This window comes from Ovis aries, chromosome 8, assembly GCF_016772045.2.
Source record: "Ovis aries strain OAR_USU_Benz2616 breed Rambouillet chromosome 8, ARS-UI_Ramb_v3.0, whole genome shotgun sequence".
NCBI classification, from domain to species: Eukaryota; Metazoa; Chordata; class Mammalia; order Artiodactyla; family Bovidae; genus Ovis; species Ovis aries.
In genome coordinates this window covers 26,472,792-26,497,741 of record NC_056061.1, presented here as the reverse complement: position 1 = coordinate 26,497,741, position 24,950 = coordinate 26,472,792, and the positions used below count along the sequence as shown (strand labels likewise).

General features: G+C 40.2%; 1 protein-coding gene across 1 annotated transcript in view; it reads left to right on the top strand.

The window, feature by feature from the left end:
• SLC16A10 (solute carrier family 16 member 10) overlaps positions 1-16,117 on the top strand; it is a 117,536-nt gene extending 101,419 nt beyond the window's left edge. Inside the window, exons 5-6 of the mRNA XM_004011485.5 lie at positions 6,135-6,363; positions 8,621-16,117. Of these exons, the coding sequence (XP_004011534.3) occupies positions 6,135-6,363; positions 8,621-8,850 (459 nt within the window). The 3' untranslated portion in view covers positions 8,851-16,117. The remainder of the gene's footprint in view (positions 1-6,134; positions 6,364-8,620) is intronic.
• Positions 16,118-24,950: the final 8,833 nt, after the last annotated feature.

Here is a 24,950-nt window from a genome sequence, read left to right as displayed (position 1 = left end):
TTCCTTTCATTTATTAAAAGAGAGGACAGGGAGGCCTGGCGTGCTGCAATTCATGGGGTCGCAAAGAGTCGAACACGACTGAGCGACTGAACTGAACTGTGCCCCAAGCACCAGCCCCAACCCTGGTGGGTGATACAAACATGATACAGACATTGTCCTTGAGTTCCCAGAGCAAGACCTGAGGCAGGGAAAAGCTGGGGGTGATTGGGAACTCAAGAAGACAGGGAGAGTGGCCTGGGAAGAGGTTGGAAAGAGCAGGGCATGGGGAGAAGAGGGGCCAGATTAAACAGAGCCTTGGAATACACAGTGGAGACATTTTACTTTAAGCACAGTAGGCCTTGCTGGAGGATGACGTGATCTTGCATTTTGAAGTCGGGGTGGTTGCTCCATGTGTGGAGGATTGAGGACTGCGAGGGAAGCGGGAGTGCAAGAGGGAGGGAGACCAGGGAGGCGATGATACAGAGTCCAGGTTAGAGAGGATGGAGCCCAGACTGCGGTGACACGATGGGTGAGGTCACGGCGTGTTTTATGCATCAGCGCTTTACTCCAAAACAGCTTTGACTTTAGAAAGGTTTCCCCTCTAGAGGTGGACAGTCGGGTCATCTACAACGTAACGGGGGCAGATACGTTAGTAGTTCATGTGACTGAGGAAGGGAAACAGCCTGCACTGACTTGGCCCACGTGTGGCCTAGTTACACGGAAGTGAGTGCAGGATGAGTAGCTTCATTTTGGATGAAAGGTGGGCCACAGCCTGGCTGCCTTTAAGCCGCATCTAGTTTTTCTCACCCAGTGTGGCACAGCGAGTGTCACACCTGGTCGTGTGTGCTGAGTCACAGGCGAGGTGGCTGCAGCCCAGAGAGGCCCGTGGAGCACAAGGCTGGCCGTTACGTCCTGTGCTGCGGGGAGCCGCCAACAGCCCTCCCCGCTCTCCCCTGCCCTGACTCCCGAATGTTGTGTGGTTTTTGATTCTTGGCTCTTCTCTGCTGTGATCAAGTCCAGCTCTGTCTGTCGGCTTATTCCTCCTCCCCTCCCTGTCTCCCTGCCTGGCTGTTTGCCCTCTGGCCCCGCTGTTAAGGGCTGGAATGCTTCCGCAGCTTACCTTCCTCTCCTTCCTTTCGTGGGTGCTGGGTTTTCTCAGACACGCCTGCTTCTTGCTTCTGTTACAGCTCAGCCTTGTCGGGGCAGTTCTCCTCCCTCCCTGTCCCTGTGACACCAGTTCCGAGTGGCTTCCTGGCCTGGGACACAGTTTGCAGCATCCCATGTGGTCTGCTTTGAGGGCACAGTCATCTTGGGTTTGGGGAGGCTGCAGAGCAGAAAAGCACAGACTCTAAAGTGAGATACAGCTTGTCTCCAGATCCTGCAGAGGGCTGTGTGAGGATTCATGGTGACAGCTTATGTAAACTGCCTGCCCAGGGGGAATCACTAGTAAATCCTTGCTTTTGTGAGATTTTAATATTCTGTTGAATACTGAGGCAGACCCTGATTTGAAACAGGTCTCAAGAAAGGAGACCTTGGTTTTTCTGATGTGGGGATCTTTGCTTATAGGGAACAGAGTTTAGGAATATATCTTACACTTTTGCTAAAGAGTTCTGAATTTAAACTTCCAGCAAGGTCTTGGGTAACCAAGTATTTTCAGCCTAACAATTCTGAATACTGAGCGAAGAGGTGATCGAAATGTGTTATATAGAATAATGATGGGTGAAGAGAATCTCTGCAGAGGTTCCCGGAGTACGTCACTAGGAGAGGGAAGACTGTGTCCTGGCATCTTCCCGGCCATCTCTCGTAGCTTCACAGGCCTTTCTAGTCACCAGTACGTTACTGCAGATTTCTATTTTTACTGTGTACCTGTTTCAACAGTGTGAGTGTTTCACAGGTGTGCAAGTTGTAACTCTGATGAAAAGAATCGAAAGCTTTGGGTTAAGATCACTTTCCCATTGTGTCAGATTGCTCTGTGCCACGCACATACCAAAGTGTGGACATCACATCCATGTATGTAAGCAGACAAACCTCGATGAGTGCGCACAGGAGAGGTCTGGGAGGACCATCAAATTATCGAGTGGTTATTCCTGACCAGGAGAGTGTGGGTTGAGGGTGGGAGGGGGTTGAAGGAAGACTTTCATTTATTACTGTATACATTTTTCTACAGTTTGAATTTTGTCAGGAATATATTCATGAGTTACTTTTGAAATGCAGAATTGTTTTTTGTAATTTAGAAAAACGCAGCACTTTTAGATCCGTCTTCTTCTGGAAGTCACTTCTGCTTGAAGTAGAACGAACGGAGCCGCGTTGACCGGTTTTGTTGTTGGTGGTGCTGTTTTTGTTCCCTTTTAGTATTTTATATTTTCTGAAAGATACCTTGGGATAAAAGGTATATGCTTCACCAAACGTAAGCTACTTCTACAACGGCACCCGGACATTTCGCGGTCCCTCTGCCTGAACAAGGAATCAGACTACGGCCCTCTCTTCTCGCCTGGGCTGTGGCACTGGGGCTGCTTCCTCCTCCAGGCAGGCGTGGTGGTGTTCATGTGCAGTAGGAGAGCTGAGCAGGCTTCTGGGCCAAGTGCTTCCACAGGACTGCCTGCTTTAGAAGAAGCCGGATGCCCGGCTGTGCCCTGAACACTTCCTTTTGGTGTGATGGACCTGAAGACCACTGCTGCCAGCTAGTGGGTTTCTAGCCAGAGGCTCTGAGAGTCTGCAAACTTTATATTGAATAAATTCATAGGAGCAACAGGAGAATATAAATTAATATCATTTGCATCTGCCTCTGAAAGTGCCTTCTGCTTATTCAGGTGCAGCTCATTTTTTCCTCTTCCGTCATTATGCTTAGATTTCTGAGCAAAACTTCCACTGACATTTCCTCCAAAAATGTTCTCTGTGACAGAAATGGGAGCTGTAATAGCAAGGACTTTTTTTGTTGTTGTTCTTAGGTACATAAACTAACTGAAGCAGGGGGTTATTCTTCTAGAGATTGTAATATTATGACAGAAGATATTTCCTGTACAGTTTTAAGAAGCAGAAGCAAGAAAGACTTCTCAAAAGTCAGTGTCTCATTAAATGAGACACATTCTAGGCTCAGTGCCGGAGCCTAGAAAAGGGTTAGGAACCTTTGAATCTCTTTTTAAAATCTAACCAGAGCTACTGTGTTTGGGGTGGAAAAAAAAGATTGTAATACTAAATTACTCACCTTTCACACTGGGGGCTTGTATCTACAGATCAGTAGATATTTGGGGAAGTGATGAGCTTCCTACACGCACAATGCGCTAAACCTTGGTCTGTGCGACTTGTGGGTGGAGTGTTCCTGAGTGTGGGGAACAGGTATGTCCTTGTCCACTTAGCCTGCTACCTCTGAACTTAGCTACAGTTAGGGTAGTTACAACTGCTGAGAAACAGCAGCATTTCTCAGTACTATTTAGCTGCAAATAAGGCAGAAGTAGCCAGGTATTTTCTGAGAGACACTAAAGAATAAGTGTGTAAATTTCTATCAATTCAATTCTTAAAGAAAAACCAAGAAATTTTACTTAAAATAACAACTAATAATTTTTATTTAACAATTATTGTGAAAATTTAACAGTTCTACATACTGTCAAATAGTTGAAAAAGAGAATATAAATTAATATAATTTCAATTGAGAAAAGGTAAGCTTGTAGTCAGGTAAAGTATTAAGAAGTAATAATGTGCTCAAAATATATAATAATAAACTTGAAATTCTTATATGAATGATTTCTTAAAAAACTGAACAAAGAATAAAAATTTGAAGGGGCCAAAAATGAATAGAAAAATCAGGATAAGCACTGTAAGTGCCTGGGTCTTGTGTTAAATGAATCCGGTCCAAGAAAACATTTATTTACTCAGCAAAACTGACTTTGTGCTATAAGCTTTCAGCATTCACTCTAGTTGTCTTATCTTGCAGGAGATTTGTACTGAACAAAATATGAAAAGAACAGGAAGTGCATTCTGAGCTAACCTAGTATAAGTACAGTGGTGTGGTTGGCATTAAACCCATTGAATCTGGCCCCGTGATGTCCTAACATTTTATTCCAGGTTTGCTGGAATTTTATCTCCTTTGTGTTTGTAGATAGAGTAAAACTGTATCTAATAAATAATAATAGGATTGGTCTAATTAGTTTTTCAATAACAATAGCTCTTTAGCTCTAGATGGTAGATGGGAAGCATCGGGAAGTCTTTCTGCCAGGGTCACAGAGGTCTGGACCCGGGCCTGTCCTCTGGGCCTTAGTTCTTTCCAGCCTTAAGGCTGCAAGCCCAGTGCTTAGCCAGTCTGTGTCTGTTAGTCACTCAGTCGTGTACGACTCTTTGCAAGCCTGCCAGGCTCCTCTGTCCATGGAATTCTCCAGGCGAGAATACTAGAGTGAGTTGCCATTTCGTCCTCCAGGGGATCTTCCCAACCCAGGGATCGAACCCAGGTCTCCTGAATTGCAGGCAGATTCTTTATCATCTGAGCCACCAGGGAAGCCCAAAGCACTAAGTGGCACTAAGGAATTATGCTTCCACTTTAATGGAAATTAGATGTGAGGAAAAGATGTTTAAGTAGAGCATAAACAATCAGAATGTGGAGATCAAGTTCTTTAGGAAAAAATGTGAAGTGCCAGACTTCTTTTTCAAATAGCCAACCCTGAGTCTTAAACTAATTCTACCATAAAGCCATATTTACTCAGCTATATAATACAGTGGTGTCAGAAAAGAAACCAACTTGGATTTTTTTTTCCCCTGGCCTCACTGAGTGGCATGTGGGATCGTAATCCCCTGACCAGGAATCAAACCTGTGTCCCCTGCATCGGGAGCACAGCGCCTTAACCACTAGAGCGCCAGAGAAGTCCCAGCATGGAGTTTGAAGTCTTCAAGAACGTTTCTGATTGTGGGGTCAGTGGATGACGTGTGTCAGAGTCACCTGGGGAGCTTGTGAAAACCACCGTTGGGGGTCCCTTGTCTTCAGGTGATCCTGCTGTGCACTGCGGTGGTGGGGGCTGCCCTGAGGCCCTGCCAAGCTTGGTGTCCCCCAGTGAGCCCTGAGCAAACAGAGCAGATGAAGGTGGAGGTCCAGAGCGCTGCTCTCTGGGGCCTCTCCCTTCGTTCCCTGCCCCACCGTCATCAGAGGGAGCCCTCTAGGGACTGTTCCATTCCCCTGCTACTTACTGCCCAGGCAGGCCATGGCTTCCAGGCTAGCTCTACCCGGGGATACTAAACCTCCCAGCATCACTCGCTTCATCTGTAAAATGGGGAAAATATTAGGGCTCACCTCATAAAGTCACCAGCTAAAGTCCTTAGAACAATGCCTGCATTTCATAAGCATTTAATAAATGATAGTTTCTGTTATACGCATACTTTAAAAAAGCTGATTCTTTTTAAAACATCTATTCCAGCTAATGAGTGAATGATACAATTTTAATTAGTTATTTGCCTAAAAAATTGAATTGTCCACTCCTTCCTTTTTTGTACCCACCATGCTTTGAATATACAACTGGAACATCTAGAATACTTCTTGTGTACTTATTTACATAGTCACCTCTTCATAACCCAAGGGTATGAACCAGGTTTTATTCACATAGCACAGTACATAGAACAGAGCACAGGAGCTGCCCAAAGGCAGGGGAAATCCAATGTTTGATTCTATTAGTCATTCTAACAAACTGGAAGCTCTGTGAGGTGAAGGATAGGTCTGGCTGGCATATTTTCATTGTGCAGAGGACTGACGCCAGTAAAATGCAAATAATTTCAAAGGTAAAATTTCTAAATCATACGTTGGATGAGTGAATTTGAGCTGATATTCAAAGAACAAATACATAATGAGCACTGACCAGGTACAAGATCCTTAAACATTATATGTGGGGCCAAAGATGACTTTTGTACAGATTCTGATCTCAGAGCTCACCGCTGGGAAAGGAAAGTAAGTATATAAAAACCCTTACTTTTTTCTTATACCTTAATGGAAATACTGAGAAAATGTGAGGGGAATTCAGGGAAGATGACTGTGGGAGTCGATTATGTATGTAAAATCAAGGCGAAGTGGGCTGGGGAGGTGACTAACCGGTAACCGCTTAAAAGCCCTATGCATGTCGCGCAGTAACTGTGATGCTGCCTCGTCCGAATGCGGCGCTGACACTGTGTGCCTGTCCTAGGTCCTGTCCTTTCTCTTCATCGGTCTGATGTCCATGATGATCCCCCTGTGCAGAGTCTTTGGGGGCCTCATTGCTGTCTGCCTCATCATGGGTCTCTTCGATGGATGCTTCATTTCCATTATGGCCCCCATTGCCTTTGAGTTGGTTGGTGCCCAGGACGTCTCCCAAGCAATTGGATTTCTGCTCGGATTCATGTCTATACCCATGACTGTGGGCCCACCCATCGCAGGTAAATAACATTGTCCTAGCATTGTCTACTGTCGGTCCTGAGTCTCACATGTTAAATATATTATGATTTATTGGTTTTTGGTGTCTTGCTCTTGTATATGCCTTATCTATAACGTTTTTACCAAGACCAGCAAATGGCATGTTGGAAAAATTTGCTGATGAGTCCTCTTACTCTTATTGGTCTCTTAAACACCCGCTGAAATGTATAGCAGTTAGCTTCTAGACTTGAAGACTCTAGAGTTCCTATGTTAGTAAGTGTTTTGGAGGAATAGGAAATGTGATTTCTTTCTGTCAAGAGGTGAAGATTCTGAAAGATTTCTAAATATGTATGAATTGTGCAAGAGATCATAGTCCTCCCTGAGAAATAGTTAAATGAAAAGTAACACTTAACAGGAGAACCCAAATGTCTGTCAGTAGATGAATGGGAAAGCAAAATGTGCTCTATCCATACAGTGGGGTTCTTCGGCCACAGACAGGGACGAAGTATCATACTGGTACGCACCACCAGGTAGATGAACCTCAAACCTTATGCTACGTGTGAAAGAAGCCAGATACAAAAGGTCACGTGTTATTCCATTTATGTGAAATGGCCAGAATAAATTCAGAGGCAAAACAGATGGGAGGGGATGGCGGGAAGGGGGATTAGGGAGTAACTGCATATTGGGTGTGGACTTTTCTTCTGGTGTGATGAAAGTATTTTTGAACTAGAGAGAGAGTGGTGGTTGTACAACGTTGTAAATATACCAGATGCCACTAAAATGGTTAATTTAATGTTATGTGAATTTTACCTTTAGAAATCTGAATGATAGTATAAAGTTGTCTCATGTTCAGTACTAACTGGGTACTATAAATTATAAGATTTGATATAAATATTATGAAATGTAAATGTATGTACTAGCATCTGTCTTGTATGTGAGTGGCTCAGTGAAAGTTCAGTTCAATTCATTCTCAGATTCAGAACCACACATAATCAGCAAATTTGCCAGTTGGGAACCTAGTCATGAATCAAGCAAGCAGAACCACTACTGAGCAGACGAAGTGAAATATCAGTTCTAAAACTCACAGTCTCCTTGAAGGAGAACCCTGCAGTCCTTCCCCTCTCTCCCAGTTAACAACCTGTTTTTACATCTTACATGCTTAGTTAAGGTTTCCAAGTCCACAGCAAGCTATAGGAGGCACTTTAGTAGAAGTGGTGTTTCTGTTTGCCACTGGAAGTGACTATAACAGATCAAGAATGAAGGGGGTAACAGGAAGTTCCCAAAGTGGGCAGAGAAACACCAGGAGGTTCTAGGGATTACAGTATGGCAGCCTAACGTAGTCTGTGTCCATAGGATGCAAGGCTCAGTTACACATGGAATAGTCTCATTCAGATAGGAAATGCATATACATAGATACACTGTATGTTTTCTATTTGGAACGACTGTATACTTTTTTTTTTTTTTTTCTCCCAATGTGTTGGTATTTACCTGAACAAATCCTCAGCTGTTTATTTAGCAGAGTCAGATCCTCCTTATAATGTGTTCCTGGAACATTTCTGGTCACTTAGGTTGTACAGTAAAAGTCTGAAGCACTAAGATAACTTTTAAAATCTGGATTTTGTTAGCAAAGTAGAAATAAGGAGTACTCTGACAGTTTTCAGAAGCACAGCCCTAGGCTCTATTAGAATACCACATCTGTATTCTTACATTTTCCCCTCAGGTGCTGACAAACCTTAGTATCTTTCCAAAATGTATTTAACAGTGTAACATTTTCATCCTCTTAGATTTATAATTTTTCATGATTTTGGATTATAATTTTAAGTAACTTCATGTTATTTCATAAACAGGCCCAAGAAAAGTCTGAAAATGTGAACATTTTGAAGCCTGTGTGTATGACAAAGGTTTCAGCTTGGTGGATCGTCCACCTTCAGCCGAAACGAAACAGAACCTTAACACCATGTGTCAGAATACCCAGATGGCCTCTGCAGGGTTTTGAGAAAGCCAAAGCTTGACTGCATGTGTTCTGTCCATGTAACATCTTGGTAGGAAAACCTAGAAGCCTGTCACAGATTTGCAACAAGATTAAAGAAATGGCATCTTTTCTTTCCTCCTGTCGGAAAAGGTGTATCTTTCAGACCCATTTCCTTAAAACTGTCTGCTCTCTGAGGTGTCTGCATTAGCCTGCTGGGGTGAAGATGCTAGGTTGGCAGTAGTATGACTAATCTAAGACCCCAGCGGTCATACTTGTTCTCTCTTGGTGACAGTTTTTTCTCTTCCCAGGGTTACTCCATGACAAGCTGGGCTCCTATAATGTGGCATTCTACCTCGCTGGAATCCCTCCCCTTATTGGAGGTGCTGTCCTTTGTTTTATCCCATGGGTCCACAGTAAGAAGCAAAGAGAGGTCACTAAAACCACTGGCGGAGAAAAGATGGAGAAAATGCTGGCGAACCAGAACTCTCTGTCAAGCTCATCTGCAATCTTTAAGAAGGAATCTGACTCTGTTATTTAATGTCTTATATACCTCCACCAGACTGGACTTGCTTTCAGAAACTGATGCAAGTTTTCCTTTTATATATGAATTGCAAATTCGTTATTTTTTTAATCACATCCTAGTAGCACAATAATTGGGAAGTAGAACCCTCATTACTACAAGAACCATTCGCTGGCAGTGAACAGCTAGCTGTCCGCTATTTCCGTGAGTCTGAGGGCAGAGACTCAGACTCAGTTTTCATGTACATGAAAACCTGTCTGAAAGTCAACTATCATGAGAATATGAAGCTATCTCAGTAAAAACGCAGCTTCCGAAACTGTGAATGCTATTTAGCTTGTGCAAATACTTAAAAGTACCTCAAGCTATACTGAAAAGGTTGCGGTTTGATGAGGACTGGAAATATTATTTGTTGTCTCACATTGGTGTGTTTGGTTTTGGTATCTCTGTTTTAATTTCTTCTGCTATTTGGAAACTTCTTACAAAATTTAAGCCTGGATTCTAGATAATATCAGATCAACACAGATTTCAAGCCAGTGTAAAAAACTGATTGCCTGCTGTTAAATAAGCTATGAAAGTAAGTTATTCTGACTTGCTCCAGTGTCAAGGGACCTTCTTGGAGCAGGTGCTCACAAGATATTCAGAATCAATATGTGAGATGAACAGGATACTGTTCATAAGGGCAAAACAGTTCAGAAATCAGACATTTCTTCCATTTACATTTTCTCCCTTTGGATTTGCAGTGTGTTTTACTCAAGTTGCCAGAAACACCTCAGATTTCTGAATTGTTTAAGTTGTAACAGTAAAATAGAATGACTGAAAGATATTCTAGCAATTTTAGCTTAGAATTTTTCTGACTTCTGAATTTGTTGCACTAGGACCTGATATTTAAACAAGCATATTATCAAGTTGCAGTTTTAGGCATAAATGGGAAAAAAAAGTCTTTAGGAAGAAAATATCTATTTCTGCTAGAAAGAATTGCTCAAGTTGGTAAAACTTTCTGGCAAAAATTTGCATTCATATATATTTATCCTAGTGTGTTCCCCTTTACCACTGCCTGTATTTTTTCTATTTATATATAAATATAAGAAAGCAATTAAAGTTTTAAAGATTTAAAGTTAAAACCAAAGTCATGACATGACCTAAACTCCACTAAAAGAAAAAAACAGGAATGGGTCCCTCATCCTGAAATTATATTTTAGTACGTTTGTTTCGTATTTAGGTCCTTAAAAGTTAATAATGCACAAACTCATATTTAAAGCCCCAATACATACGTATATTAGATCCTCCTCAAATGTGGCTTGCTAACCTAGGAAGATGCCATCTTTTTTATAAAGCCCCTTCAGGATCCACCTGTTCTTAAATTCTTTGTGCTGAGAGAAATGCAATCTCCCTACTTTTCTTTTCAGCTTGGATTGTTTGTGAAGGGTAAAGTCCTTCCCCTCCTGTCTCAAGCTGAGGATGGAGATGCCAGTAAAACAAATGGATTTGTAGTTGTTGGTGGGGGAGGAGGGCACTCAGGAGGAAGAGCAAAGTGAGGCTGATAAGTAAACAACTAGAAAACCCAGTAACTTCTTCAATATCAGCTTTCTCATCTGCAACCTTGAAGGTTCAGTATAAACACTAAATATGTAATTTATTTATAATAGAGCTTTAAATAATTTTGATCTTAGAGACATTCAGCAACTTACTACACCAAACACAAAGCTGCAACTTACTACTTCCAATACTTCTGCATTTCATATACAAAAGCTATGAATAATCATCAAACCTGCCGCTATAAAATACTTATTTTTTTCTAGTTTCAGCACAAACTCCTGACTACCCTGTGATTTTACAGAAAGAATAGATCTGAAAAACTTAGTCTGTAAAGACCTTCAGAATGTTTTTCCTTTCATTATTTGGCTGATATTAGGGGGAAAAAGTAATTATCTGAAACTCAGACTTGATCTGGTTTATTTTCCATAGTAAAAGAGCAACATGACAAATATAACTTAGGTCTCAGACTATTGTGTTTGTGTATAATATTACACATATATAGCTTCAGTCTAATGAAACGAATCAAACAGGATCTATAACACTGAGAAGGCTCCACTAAAATAGACTCCTACAGAGAGTGTTGTGCTGTAATAATATAAAGTTAAAAGTATAGAAGATAAGATGCTAAATTACATAAAATGCATATTTAGTAATATGTTGTTTGGTACAAAAAGTTCTAAAAGTCTGAAATATACAACCTAAGAAAAAAATACCGGTATTCACAAAGATTTGTTTTAGGCCAAGGAATGTTACTTCAATCTTTCAAACTAAGGCCTAATTTCTAAAGACTGTTACTTAATTGCAGTAAAGTGACCTGATGGACATCCATTTTGTTGTTGTTGTTGTTGTTGAATCCAAGACACTTTTTTAAAAGAATAGATAAAATCTTTAAAGAACTCAGCAAATTCTCAAATTTAAAAAAGGTTCTGGCATTTGAGGCCAACAGCATAAAAGAAGGGGAGCAATCATTCTGCTTGACACACAGTCCGGGTGGGATGTCACTGTAACAGGATGCCCACGGAGCCTCCAGAAACTTCCGGTCAAGGTTACTGCAGTGCCTGTCGCTGGGGTGCGTGCATATCAGTAATAATGAGCCACCCAGATTACTGATACTATTTTCAAAATTTATCTCTTTGGTCACAGTTGCGATGCTTAGTCTACAGCCCTACCACAAGACCTGTAATTTCTCCTGAAAACTGCACAGTGCTTGCACTGAGCTTCAGATTCTGTTCATAAATAGAAATAAGACTTCATTTGTATTTCACGATCGGACGTTATCTGTTTATACGTTTGCAGATGATCCCATGGACTCTGTCCAAGTATGGGGGAAAAAATGCCATCAGCTTCAACTTCCCACACTTTTAAAGTAAATGGACACTTAGTTGTAAACATATGTTTACTTCTGGTAATTATACTCCTTTAACTGCACTTAACATTTAAATTCGTGCCACTGTTATTTGTAAGCTGTCCCATGTTCAGATAACCTGATCATAAATAAGGCTGAACAGAAAATGTGTTAAGAGATAGAGGTAGGCACCCTATAGCATGGGTGGGACTGAAGACTTCCTGGTGGCAAACTTTCATGCCCTTTCATGCCTCTTTTTATACTGTCTTATCATTCTTTCGCCCTTTCTTCCCTGCATCCTTCAAAAACCTGCTGAAGAGTCAATGACTATCCTTGCTTAGTTCCACTGGTTGCTTAGTTGCAGTACTTACTGGTCCTGGTGATTTCAGAGGGTGGAACCCCATCCAATTTTGTGTAACCTAAAGAATGGCTTGCTCTCAGTTTTCAACTTAGAGTTCTAATGGTACACTGGAAAAAAAATTATAATGGGTTGGGGAGTCAGAAGTTTCATATAATTGTCAACTTTTGTGTTAACATATAAAACTTTAAATATTTCAGGTGAATGCTTTGAGAGGAAAGTATGTCAAGTTCTTAACATATTTTCAGAGCATACTTTTTTTACTTTGATTTCCATATTCCATTAAAGTTTTGCTAAATTGTAGCCCTGAGAACATACCCTGGAGGATGCCTGGGAATCTAGTAGGCCTCTGGGATGCAGGCTCTCATGAATCTGCTTTAGGCCTGGGTTACAATTTACGGTGAATGGTATTAAGAGTAAGTTCCCAGCGTCTAGAGATATGGATGGAAAGTATGAGCAAATTAGCTCTAAAATTTAAAAATATGTGAATAATTTAAATACATATTTAAAAACTATTCACGAGTTTTCAAACTGAAAACCTCATTGTTGCTGCAAGGAGGGAGCAAATAACAGGGTAGACAGCAGCAACAGACGCTTCCAGGCTCACTGAGTGTGTGACGGTCGCAGCCAGGTTTCACCGCTTTACTTGTTGACAGAGACTCATGCTTTGTTTCAAAAATACACTGCAAGTGATAGGCTACAATTTTCAAGAATAAAGGGCCAAGTCCCCATAGCTAACTGTGAAGCCTGCACACAACATAAGACTCATTATTACCAAACTACCATAAATAGGGATTTTTATCAGATGACTGCTTAGGACCCATGAAACAATTCATTGCCACATCTCTGAATCACTCAAACCTTGATATTTGGGATACAGTAGCCTACTTTAGCTTTAAAAATTAATAATTTTAAAACATAAACATTAATTACCTTGGCCTCTATACATTCAAGGAAATTTCCCATGGTACTGTTTTTTTTTGACAGATATAAAATAGGAGGCTACCTCATTTATGAAACAAGGTTTCTGTTTTTTATTAGTATGCTGGAAAGACCGCGAGAATGAAATGAGACCTTCTCAAGTGCTTGGTCATGACACTCAGCTTTGTCACGGCAGCCCGCCTACCTCAGCCTTCGGGGTAAACCCAGCGTAATCAGTTCCTGCATAATCAGTGATTGAATGGTGATTCTGGAGACTAAAAGGCAAGGGAGTGTAGGCTGTTAAAGGGGGTTGAAATACCAGTAAAACAAAATGTGTTTTGTTCCTATAAATAGTATTTAAAAGGAAAAAAAATGGAATATTAACTAATATGGCCTGTGGATAATCTGAAAAAGGAAAAAAAAAAGAGATGAACCTTATAACCTATATACAATAATGAACAGTTGCTAAAACGCGTTATGAATGGCTTGTACAAATTACACCGGCAGCTGACGATGAGGTCCTGTTTTCATGTTTTCTTTGGCAGGAAGATGGATGATCACTGACAACAGATTGTATGCTTGTGCCTTAGCCTTAGAGCTTCCATGTTAAACTCCTGTAAGAAGCACTCCTTTCCAAGTGGATCAGGGACTGTGGCAGTGAGTTTTCATCTTACTGGAGTTTTTGAAAATGCTACCACTGAGTGTAGTGATAGTATAGGGGTTAAAGGGGTTAATCCACAAGTTCCCAATCTAATGAAAGAGGTTTCTCGCCTTTCAGTATGGTGGACTATAAGAAGAGTATTTTGGAGTTGAATGTCACTAAGCATGCATGTGATATCACTATCTACACAAAACAACATTTAGAAATCAATACCAGATAATATTTTCAGTATCTGTTGGTTATTAAGAGTGAATCTGTTAAATATGTGTGTAAACACATAAACCTTTTCTGTTATCTTCACCAAATGTAATCTTCTATAGTAGGTTCTACAATGCAAGACAGTGGTAGGTCAACATATCTGTCGTAATTTAGTCTATACTGGAATATTATTTCAGGGACCCAGGGTTTATTATCCAGACTGCTGTATTTTCACCCCAGCCTATGAGACCCAGGGTTTCTTATTGAGTGCTGTATTCTCACCGCAGCCTAGGAGACCCAGGGTTTGTTATCAAGTGCTGTATTCTCACCGCAGCCTATGAACTGACTGTATTTGGTGCCTTTTTTTTCCTACCAGAGAAAGATTAGATCAGGATTGGTGCTAAATTTCATGTTCTTTGCAAAATAATTTTTTCTTTTGAAATATATATAATTCAATAGGAAACATATATGTCTGGCAGTATTATGCATGTTACATTTTGTATATATATCTGAGGGAAAACCCCTCCTAATAAAGGAATTATTGAGTTCAAGTCTACTAAAAAATATGTAATTTTTGTTAATACAGAAGGCATTAGGGTACAAAACTCAAAAAAATGATCACCAAATGAAAACTTAATGATGAACACAGCCCCCAAAGGTAATGACTAAAGAAAAAGTCCCTGGGCAGTGTTGCTAGCATGAAGTTAGCTATTCAAAGTATTCTGTAACTCTTATGTGAAAAAAAAGTCATATTTTATTATATGTATAGTTATATATATATATGTGTGTGTGTGTATGTACTATCTATATACACACATACACACAAAATAGCTTTCTGTTGGGCTTAAGGAGATAATTTAAGCTGTTTTTTGGGCTTAGAGTTTTGGGAGCCATCAATCTTAAAACCTGGACAATGAGTTACTTAAAAAAAAACAGAATGAAACCTGACATAAAGTGTCATTGTCCATCTTTGAGATTTAACATAGAGAAATTAGATTAGAAACAACTGCGTCTGGGTCAGAGTCAGCAAATCAGACCTGTGACTGGGTCTGAGCATCATGGTCCTGGCTGACTGTGTGACACGCAGCAGAACTCTACCCCAGATTCCTTGCAGGTCTCCGAGTCCCTAACGTACCTGTGAGTAGGATTCAGAGGAAGTGGGGACCACAGATTTGTATTTAACCTTGCTGTCTTTATAGATGTTGCCTTAACTCTATTTTTGTGAAGCTATTACAAATATAAGTTAGAAAAATACTATCGTTTTTCTAATTAGCAAAACCAAACATTTAGAATCTACTAGAATATACTGGATTCACTGTTAACTAATGATAATTCCATTCTACTGTTAACATGATTTGAATGTAAGAGAATGGGGCCTGTTGACCGGAAGTTACAGAGGGAGGAGACTGGGATTGACATATACATACTACTGTGTATAACAGGACCTACTGATAGCACAGGGGACTCTACTCAATACTGTAACGACCTATATGGGAGAAGTCTAAACAGGATGTATTTATGTATGTGTATAACTGATTCACTGTGCTGTAGAGCAGAAACCAGCACAACACTATAAACCAGCTAAAAAAGAAAGGCTACAGTGGAGTGAGACGAAACACCCCCTTAGTAATAACTTCTCATGTAACTGTTACAATATTGTGGTTTCAGAACTAAAACATTATTGCCCAATGCTTGATAAATCTGCATTTTGTCATTCTGTTCTCCTGCAAGTTTATTTTAGCTTGAAAGTTACAGCTATGACAGACTAAACCCTGCAGTATTACTGAGAGAGAGCTTGGATATTTTAAGTATCTCCTGATAGGCACTTTTTCTTTGTCAACTTGTTTTAATGTTTAACTGAAAACTAATTTTTAAATTATTTTGCATATTTTCAAAGTTAGGAAAACATGTTTGACCTTAGACATCAAAACCAGATTATTCCGAGTGCATGCTGCAGAGTCACTCTGCTCTGTCTACACAGGATGCCATTTTTGGCACAGTAGTTGTTTAAATATAGGTCACTTACGTGAAATGATTATGCTGGGTTTGATCAGTGTGCAGTGTTTTAGTAATTGCCTTTTAAAAAATTTTGTGTTTCTTTTTAAAGAGTATAATTTATAATTGATTTTTTTATAATGTGCAATTTAATATAGATAACCTAAATCTTTTTAATGAAAAAAAGCTTTGTAATCATTTGGAGGATAAAATCATTTTACTGTGAAACAATGTGATGTTCTCAGTTAATAAAAATTTTTAAGCAAATGTCTATAAGGCTTTGTGCTTATCTTTATGAAATTCCCTGGGGAGGTGGAGGGGGGGCAGGAAAAATGACTCAAGGGAAGGAAATAGTGTGTACTGAATAAAAGAAATAAGCTGTATGCTTTTAAAGCTTCTATATGTATTTCAAGTGTGTTTGGGTATTGTTATTTCTCTAGGGGAGGCAGACATAAACCACAAGCACTGGATAGTCCAGAAAGAATTTCTATTTGACATTCTTTTTTTTTTTTTTTTTTGCAGTTGACTTAAATTATTGCTTCTTTTACTTACACTGAATAAACTTATTAAATTCAGCTGGTACTAAGTGATCTATTTCTCACTGACAATTTCAGGGGGTGATCAAGACCAGGCTGGAGGTTTTTTTTTTTAAATTTCCTACTATTATGGATTACCCACTTGGAGAAAAACTGATTGCAGTCAGAGGATGTTTATTATCTGATAAGACCTAACTACAAAGCAAGTCACTATTGATGTTTAATGGTGCTAAATACATTTTACACATCAATGTGAAATTTGCAATATGTCATTGAATCTATTAATTTATTTATATGCCTGCAAATAAGTACCAGATGTGCAGGCGATCCTAAGCAGGATAAACTTCACTCTCTTGAGAAAATAGTTTTTATAGGAAAAAAATAGAATTCTAATGTATATAGAAAACAAATTTTCTAGAGGTATAACTCAAAGAATTATCATAGTATCATACTTCTAGGGTTTAAAATTCTTTTGTTTAGTTGCCAGTTCAGTTCAGTTGCTCAGCCGTGTCCAACTCTTTGCAACCCCATGAATCGCAACACGCCAGGCCTCCCTGTCCATCACCAACTCCCAGAGTTCACTCAGACTCACGTCCATCGAGTCCGTGATGCCATCCAGCCATCTCATCCTCTGTCGTCCCCTTCTCCTCCTGCCCCGAATCCCTCCCAGCATCAGAGTCTTTTCCAATGAGTCAACTCTTCGCATGAGGTGGCCAAAGTACTGGAGTTTCAGCTTTAGCATCATTCCTTCCAAAGAAATCCCAGAGCTGATCTCCTTCAGAATGGAACAACTCTTTTGTGGCCCCCATGGACTGCAGCCTGCTACCTCCTTTCCCCATGGGATAGTCTCCTACAGATGAACCTAAATTCAAAAGTTCTCTTTTAAAACCCTTAAGAGACACCAGTGTTTTCTTAAAACGTACAGAAGCAGGAAACTCACTACCCTAGAGGATGGTCTACAATATAAGAGGGCCCCCTTGCCTTCCATGCTCAGCATCCAGCCCTACCACCCGTCCTTGTCTCAGTTGCCTGTCAGCCTCCCTGGTCACTCCTACACACCCATCACACTAGCACATGACTTTTGGTTCAATGTTCAGTATTCACATGGAGCAAATTTATTTCACTCAGCCTTAACAGAGACACTTGGAACCTTGTCTTCTCTGGAAGTTGCTTCATCTTTGGAACCTTCAGTACCACTATCCTGGTCTCTTACCACAGCTGATCACTTCATTCACTCTCGCTGACTTCCCTCGGCCTGCTCCTCAACTTTGAGATCTTCCCATTAACCTCTCCCCTCCCAATCCCCATCCTTTCTCGACCAATCACATCTCTTCAGTCTTTACTTCATTTTTCTAACCCTTAACCCTGGGTCTGGCAAAACTCCAGTAAGCTCCCTGAATATTCAGTTCACTAGCTGTCCCGTATCTCCCTCAACCCCAAATTAAACACTTCCAGCTTCCTTCCTCAAACTGTCTCTCTTCCCTCTTTTCTAACATCAGTTTTTCCCCTCTACAGGATCATTTCCATGGGCATATGCATATATATGCTATTCTGTGTTGCATTTTGGTGGTGGTGGTGGGTTTGTGGAGCGGGAACAATTTCTTTTAAATTCACATGCCCCTTGCAGCTATTGTCTCATTTCTTTCCATGTATTTACAAAAGAAAAAAAAATTCCTGAAACAATTCCTACTCTCTCGAATTTCATCTCTACTATTCTCTTTTGAATCTGCTCCAGCAGGATTTTGCCCCTGCCACTCCACTGAAACTGCCCATCTCAAAATTACCACTGACATCCACACCCCAAAATCAAATAGTCATTTTTCAGCCCTGGTTTTATTCGAATGATCAGCAGCATGTGTTACAGGGAATCCGTTCCTGATCTCTGAATCAGCGTTCCAGGATAACACACCTACCTGGTTAGTCTCTGATTTCTAGCCATTCCTTCTCAGTTGGGTTTGCTAGGTTCTGCTCATCTAACCTCTAATGGTTTAGTTCCTGAACCTCGTCCTACTCTATCTCCGCTCACTCCCTGGGTGGTCTCATCCTTTCTCATGACTTGAATTACCACCTAAATGCAGATGGAGCATATATCTCTCTCACCCAAAACTGAGCTCCTGATATGCTGCTCTCTCATTTCCATTAATGACAACTTCATTTTGCTAGTTGTTCAGAGAAAAAAACTTTGGAGTTATCCTTAAATCCTCGTCTCTCACCCACTTCCAGCCTACTAGCAAACCCTACTGGTTCTACTTCCAAACTATATCCAGAATTTTTTCCCCTACTACTATCCCCACCTGCTGAAAAAAGAAAAAAAAAAATGCCTGGCATAGGGTAAGTACTCAACAATTACTTGTTGAATAAATGAATGGTTTCCCAACATGTTAGTATCAGCATATCAACTTACTCTGCCTAGGAATATTTCACTAGAGGACTCAGCCAGTGCAGCTGGAGTGAGGCAGCAATACCACGATCAGGACTGGGGAGAACCTGGATGGCCCCAAGTAAAGGAGAGGGCCCACAGAGTTGGGAGCTTTGATTCTATATGTGGGGCTTTTGAAGAAGGAAATGGCAACCTCACTCCAGTACTCTTGCCTGGGAAATCCTGTGGACAGAGGAGCTGGTGGGCTACAGTCCATGGGGTCGCAAAAGAGTCGGACACAACTTAGTGATTTAACAATAACAACGGGGCTTGAACAGGTAAGTAAATAGATTGCAAATAAAAAGAGCCAGGTTTCTACCACAGGAGAAGGGAGATACATATCCGGAGAGGTGGAAGGCTGGAATAAACACTGCAGTGATGGACTGCTGCTGCTGCTGCTACGTCGCTTCAGTCGTGTCCGACTCTGTGCGACCGCATAGACGGCAGCCCACCAGGCTCCCCTGTCCCTGGGATTCTCCAGGCAAGAGCACTGGAGTGGGTTGCCATTTCCTTCTCCAGTGCATGAAAGTGAAAGGGAAGTCGCTCAGTCGTGTCCGACTCTTCATGAGCCCACGGACTGCAGCCCACCAGGCTCCTCCGCCCATGGGATTTTCCAGGCAAGAGTACTGGAGTGGGGTGCCATTCCCTTCTCCTAGAACCAGCAAACTCTAGCGTCTATGCACAACACATGCACGTAGGTGTGTGTAGATGTGTGTTCACACGTATGTTCCCACCTCCATCCACTGAGGAGGGACAGTGGCATCCCAGAAGCAATGAGTGTGTCCCCATATTCAACCTTGTAACAGCAGAGACTCAGATGATAGATATTTGGCTAAAGATAGGCCCCTGTATATATTTTAAATCTAAATTATAATGCTGGCATGATGGAGTCAAAGAGGACACTCATAGAAAGCCTTCTAATTTTATGGAAAGAGAAAAGCTTTTCTTCAGACATTAAAGAAGAATAAAAAGCAGGGACAATCCCTTGATCCACAAATAATTGCCTGCATCATTACACTGTCCCTTAAAACTCTTATCTGTGAAAATGTTTTGTGAAAGTGAGGAAATATACAATTTTCCAACACACTTTTCTAACTTCCTGACTTTTTACTGATGTTGTCAGGTAAAAAAAAAAAAAATCAAACTGGCTTAAGTCAAAGGGTGAAAAGTTCAGGTGCAGTCTGAAATCAGACGGCTAGGATCTAGGGTCAAAGGACGTCATGGGAGCTATAGCCTTGCCATCTTCCGACTACTTATTTTCCTGTAGGCTTAATTCAGGTAAAAACTTAATTCTTCCCAACGACTCTAAGCTATCGTTTTCATCAACTCCAGCAGGAAAACAAATGCTCTTATCCAATATTTTGGACAAATTCCTGGGACTGAAACATACTGGTCCAGCATAGGTCAGGAGCCCAGCTCTAAACCCATCGTTGAGGCTGGAAGACGGAATATGCCGATTCAACCAGGCCTCAGCCTCAGGCTACCTGAAGCTGGCTAGTGCTCAACCCACTTCATGGAACAAGAGGAGAAGTAGGCTCCCTTCTAAGAAAACTGGGGTTCTCTTGTCTGAAAAAGGGATGAATGGATTCTGGGAAGGCATAATAGCAGAAGTTTACCACATATATCAGTTAATAAAATTCTACATTTTTTTTTGATGAATGTACAATTATCTCATGAGACAGACGAACAATTAATTTGGTGCAAATCTATTATTGGCTATCTGGAGTAGCTTCATTGTTCCACAATAATAAACACTCCCGTTATGAACAAACTAATAGCTAAATTTTTATGCTCATGTTTATTTCCTTTAGGCTGGATTCCTAGTAGTGGGATTTCTAGGTGGAAGGACAAGTACTTTCGATTTTTACTGTTTTACTGAATTGCATTCCCATGTGTTTTCTCTGTACCTTTGTAACACTAGGTATGATTATTTTATAACACTAGGTATGATTATTATTTTTAGGATTATTTTTAAAAATCCTAAAACATGAAAAGTTTATAGGTTAAAAAAAAACCCCTCATTGTAAATGTCCGTTTTTGTTTGTTTTCCAACTACGATAAAATCTACTTAACATACGGTTTACCATTTGAACCATTTTAAAGTGTGTTGTGGCATTAAGTTCATTCACACCGTCGGGTAACCGTTGTTACTAGCCATCTCCTGAATGCTGCAGTCATCCTGAACTGAAACTCTGCACCCACTCAACACCAGCTCCCCTGCCTGCCTCCCCTCGGTCCCTGTCAACCGCCATTCTATTTCTGTCTCTGTGGATGTGATCATGCTGTGCTGTGCTGTGCCGAGTCGCTCGGTCGTGTCCGACTCTTTCTGACCTCAGGGACTGTGGCCCGCCAGGCTCCTCTGTCCAGGGCAATCTCCAGGCAAGAATACTGGAGTGGGTTACCATGCCCTCCCTCCAGGGGATCTTCCCACCTCGGGGATCAAACCCAGGTCTCCCCTACTGCAGGCAGATTCTTCACTGTTGATCACGCCAGGTGCTTCATATAGTGGACACATACGGTATTTGTCCACGTTTGCATTTTTATGACTAATTAGTGTAAATATTTTTTCATAAGCTTCTCAGCCATGGCATTGTTTCTTTGGTGTATTATGTTATTATCCATTGTCTATTTTTCTATTGAGGGGTTTTTCTCTTTCTTATTGGTTTGTGAATGAAAATCGCTCAGCCATGTCCAACTCTTTGCAACCCCATGGACTGTACAGTGGATATACAATACTGTATACAATATATATTGCATATATATACAATATACAGTATATACAATACTGTATATTGGAGTGGATAGCCTTTCCCTTCTCCAGGGGATCTTACCAACCCAGGGGTCAAACCCAGATCTCCTGCATTGCAGGCAGATTCTTTAGCAACTGACCTATCAGGGAAGCCTATTGGTTTATGAGCGCTCTTCGTTATATTATGTGAGACTCTAGTAAGCACTGGTAAAAGTTTCCCCAGCTTGTCTTTTTACATTTTTTTTTTCAAATTAAAGTTTTCACTTTTATAGACTCTCTCATTGCTTATATGTTTAATAAGGCCTACCCTTATTATGTAACTATATTTTAAAATCTCTTTTAAAATTTTTACAGCTTCATTTTCACATTGAATCTGTAAACTGTGATTTATTTTTGAAGTATGAGGGAATGACAACCCACCCATTGCAATTATTTTGATGTGCAAGCTAGGTCCTCCTGGATCACAGTGTGTACCTGTTCCTGTGAATCATGTTGAGATTGGATCTTTGTTATGGACCTAGTGGCAATAGAGAATGGTTGTCATGGGTCTTAAGGAGAAGGAAACTTTTTTTTCAAGGCACCTGTCCCAGGTGACATTATCACAGTTTTTAAACAGACTAATTTTTTTAGATACTAGACAGCGAGTAGCTTTCATTGGTAAGGGAAGTTCTGCCACCTAGCAATGACCATCCTTGATCACTGTATGTCTATAAATGTTTTGAAGCTTAAGAACAAAGGTAGTTCACACGTGAGTTTCTTACCACGTACGAACTTTTACTATGAGGCCTCTTGTAAAAGAATACCGTATCTAGACTCCTAATAGCGTACAATAGAAATGTTACTGTCTTCTGTTGCTCCTGTGAGAGAACACTCTTTGCCAAGCTTTGAGGCTGACATTTGACATGAGTAGTTTTCAACTGAAGCCTTATGGTACTCAGAGGGTACTCTGGAAATCTGTGAGGGTGTCATTTAGTGGTCAGGTGTCAGAGATGCTAGACACCCTAGCATGTATATGGTTGGATACAATGCTGCGTAGTCCCACACACTGTCAACTTTTGAATGTCCTGCTAAGTATTCATTGAGTGAAAAAAGCTTGTTTTTAAGTATCTGAGCTTAGGTTCTAACTCTCTTGTACATGTAAACACAAAATTTTTTGCACGGTTTCATTAAACACCAAATTTGCTGAGAACATAAACTATTATGTAACTCAAGGAATCACTAAGTTTGGTTTTAGTTAGAACTTTACCAAGAGTGGGTCTTCATTTTGGAAAATCATCAAAGGAATGGCACTCATGGTATTTGAGTAGTCAGTACTCAAGTTCTCTAACACAACTTGAGTCTGTATCTATAATGTGGCATTCCTAGCAATTTGTCTATAAGAATATACTTATTTAGTTTTCATTAATTATAGAGAAGTACCAATATTCAATTGAATATTTCAAGTTGGCTTTTATATCTTTGCCCACAAATGAACAGTTACTGTATGCTCATTTTGTTAACATGTTTTTCTCTAATGAAGCAATGAAACTATCAAAATTATGTGACCACTTTACAGGGAAGCATGGTGAAAAGTTGGCAAAGACAATAGCGTCCTTCTGACATAAGACACTCTGAAAAGTTTGAAAACTGTCTTACTATTTACTGGAAGGTATAACAAATTTTTCCTAATCAGAAAGACAGTTTCATTATTTCTTTCAGAATAACACAAATGATTGCAAAATGCAAGCTTCGTGACATTGGTCTTGGTAATGTCAATGAATTCCATGAATTCAGTCATTCCATGACTAGGACACCAAAAGTACAGGCAACAAGAACAAAAATAAACAAGTGCAACTGTATCAAGGTAAAAAACTTCTGCACAGCGAAGACGACAATCAGGGTGAAAAGGTAACCTACGGAATGGGAGAAAATATTTGCAAACCATATATGTGAGAAAAGGTTAATCTCTAAAATAAATGAGAACTCCTACAACTCCTGTGGTACCTGCTGTTAACAGTAACGTACTGTGCACTTAAGCATTTGTTAAAAGGAGGAATGAAGCAACCCTAGACGAATCTGCAACCATCTACAGGCAGAACCTGAAATTTTAAGAAGTCTTACAAATGACGATACTGTTTGATATTCTGTGTTAGTGGTTGGACAAAATAGTTAAGCCTTTTAAATGGTTTTAGTTTCCTTATTTGTAAGCTGGGACTAGTAATAACTACTCTTCAGCTGACAGTTATATGGAAAGTGCTTCAAGGTTTTATACGCTCCAACAAGTAGTAGCATGGTATGTGTACATGTGTATATGTGTGAGTATGTGCTTTTCCCTAAATGTTTAACAGTAAAATCACCTTTAAAAAGGAAATATAGGTCCATAACCCCTTCTCTGGCAGCCTTGGTTACACGTTTCAGAATCCAGTTATTTTTTTTTTTTTAATTATGGGAAGGTACTATAGCAATATATTGTTGATTACATAATACTCCCAATGGGATACATAATCAAACATTAATATCACATTCCCACCAAATAAATAAAAAATCATAAACAGCCTCATATCAGCTTGGGTCAGGTTTTACTGCCGATTGAGTTTTTTTTTTTTTTAACTAAGTATTAAGATTTCATTGTATTGGGTCTTTGTTGCTGTGTGCGGGCTTTCTCTAACTGTGGTGAGTGCGGGCTCCACTCCAGCTGTGGGGCACCAGCTTCTCTTGTTCTGGAGCCTGGGCTTCGGTAGGTGTGTCATGGGGGCTTAGCAGCTGCGGCTCTCTCTCGAGTCCGGGATCAGTGCTTGTGGCGCATATGTTAGCCTGTTTTTCTCTGCAGAGTCTACAGTAGTCATACTCTCACTTTTGGTTGCTTTGTTTTTATGATCCTGATATATTGATTTTGGCTAATAATAGTACAGTACAGCAAAGATTTCATCTGATCAGCACAGGCTAGGAGAACATTATGACAGTAGATTCAGAGAGTCCTGCAGCGCTGTTACAACGCATCCAGCTAAAGAAAATTTTAAGTTTATATTTTTAAAGAGAAATTAAGAATCAGTAACTTTTGATTTTTAATAAGTTAATTCCATCAAACAGACACCAATGTTAGGTCCTTTCAATGCTATTTCTAACTTTTCAAAATACATAGCACAAACATGAAAGTTATCTTACTGAAAGTTAATCTTTGAGTTGGTTTTAACAGGCTGGGCTTTTAGTGATGAAGTTAAAGAATGATTGTTTAGTGTACTGATAGAAATAGTTATGATGACACCTACTTTTTCATGATGCACTTTAAGCACTGATGAAACTTATCTGAGAATAAAGATTAAATAGGTCCTAATAGTGATATATAGTCCCTAATCATAATCCAATTTCTCATTCTTGTCCAAAATAAAATTTTAAGTTGAAAGATGAAAAATCTGCCTCC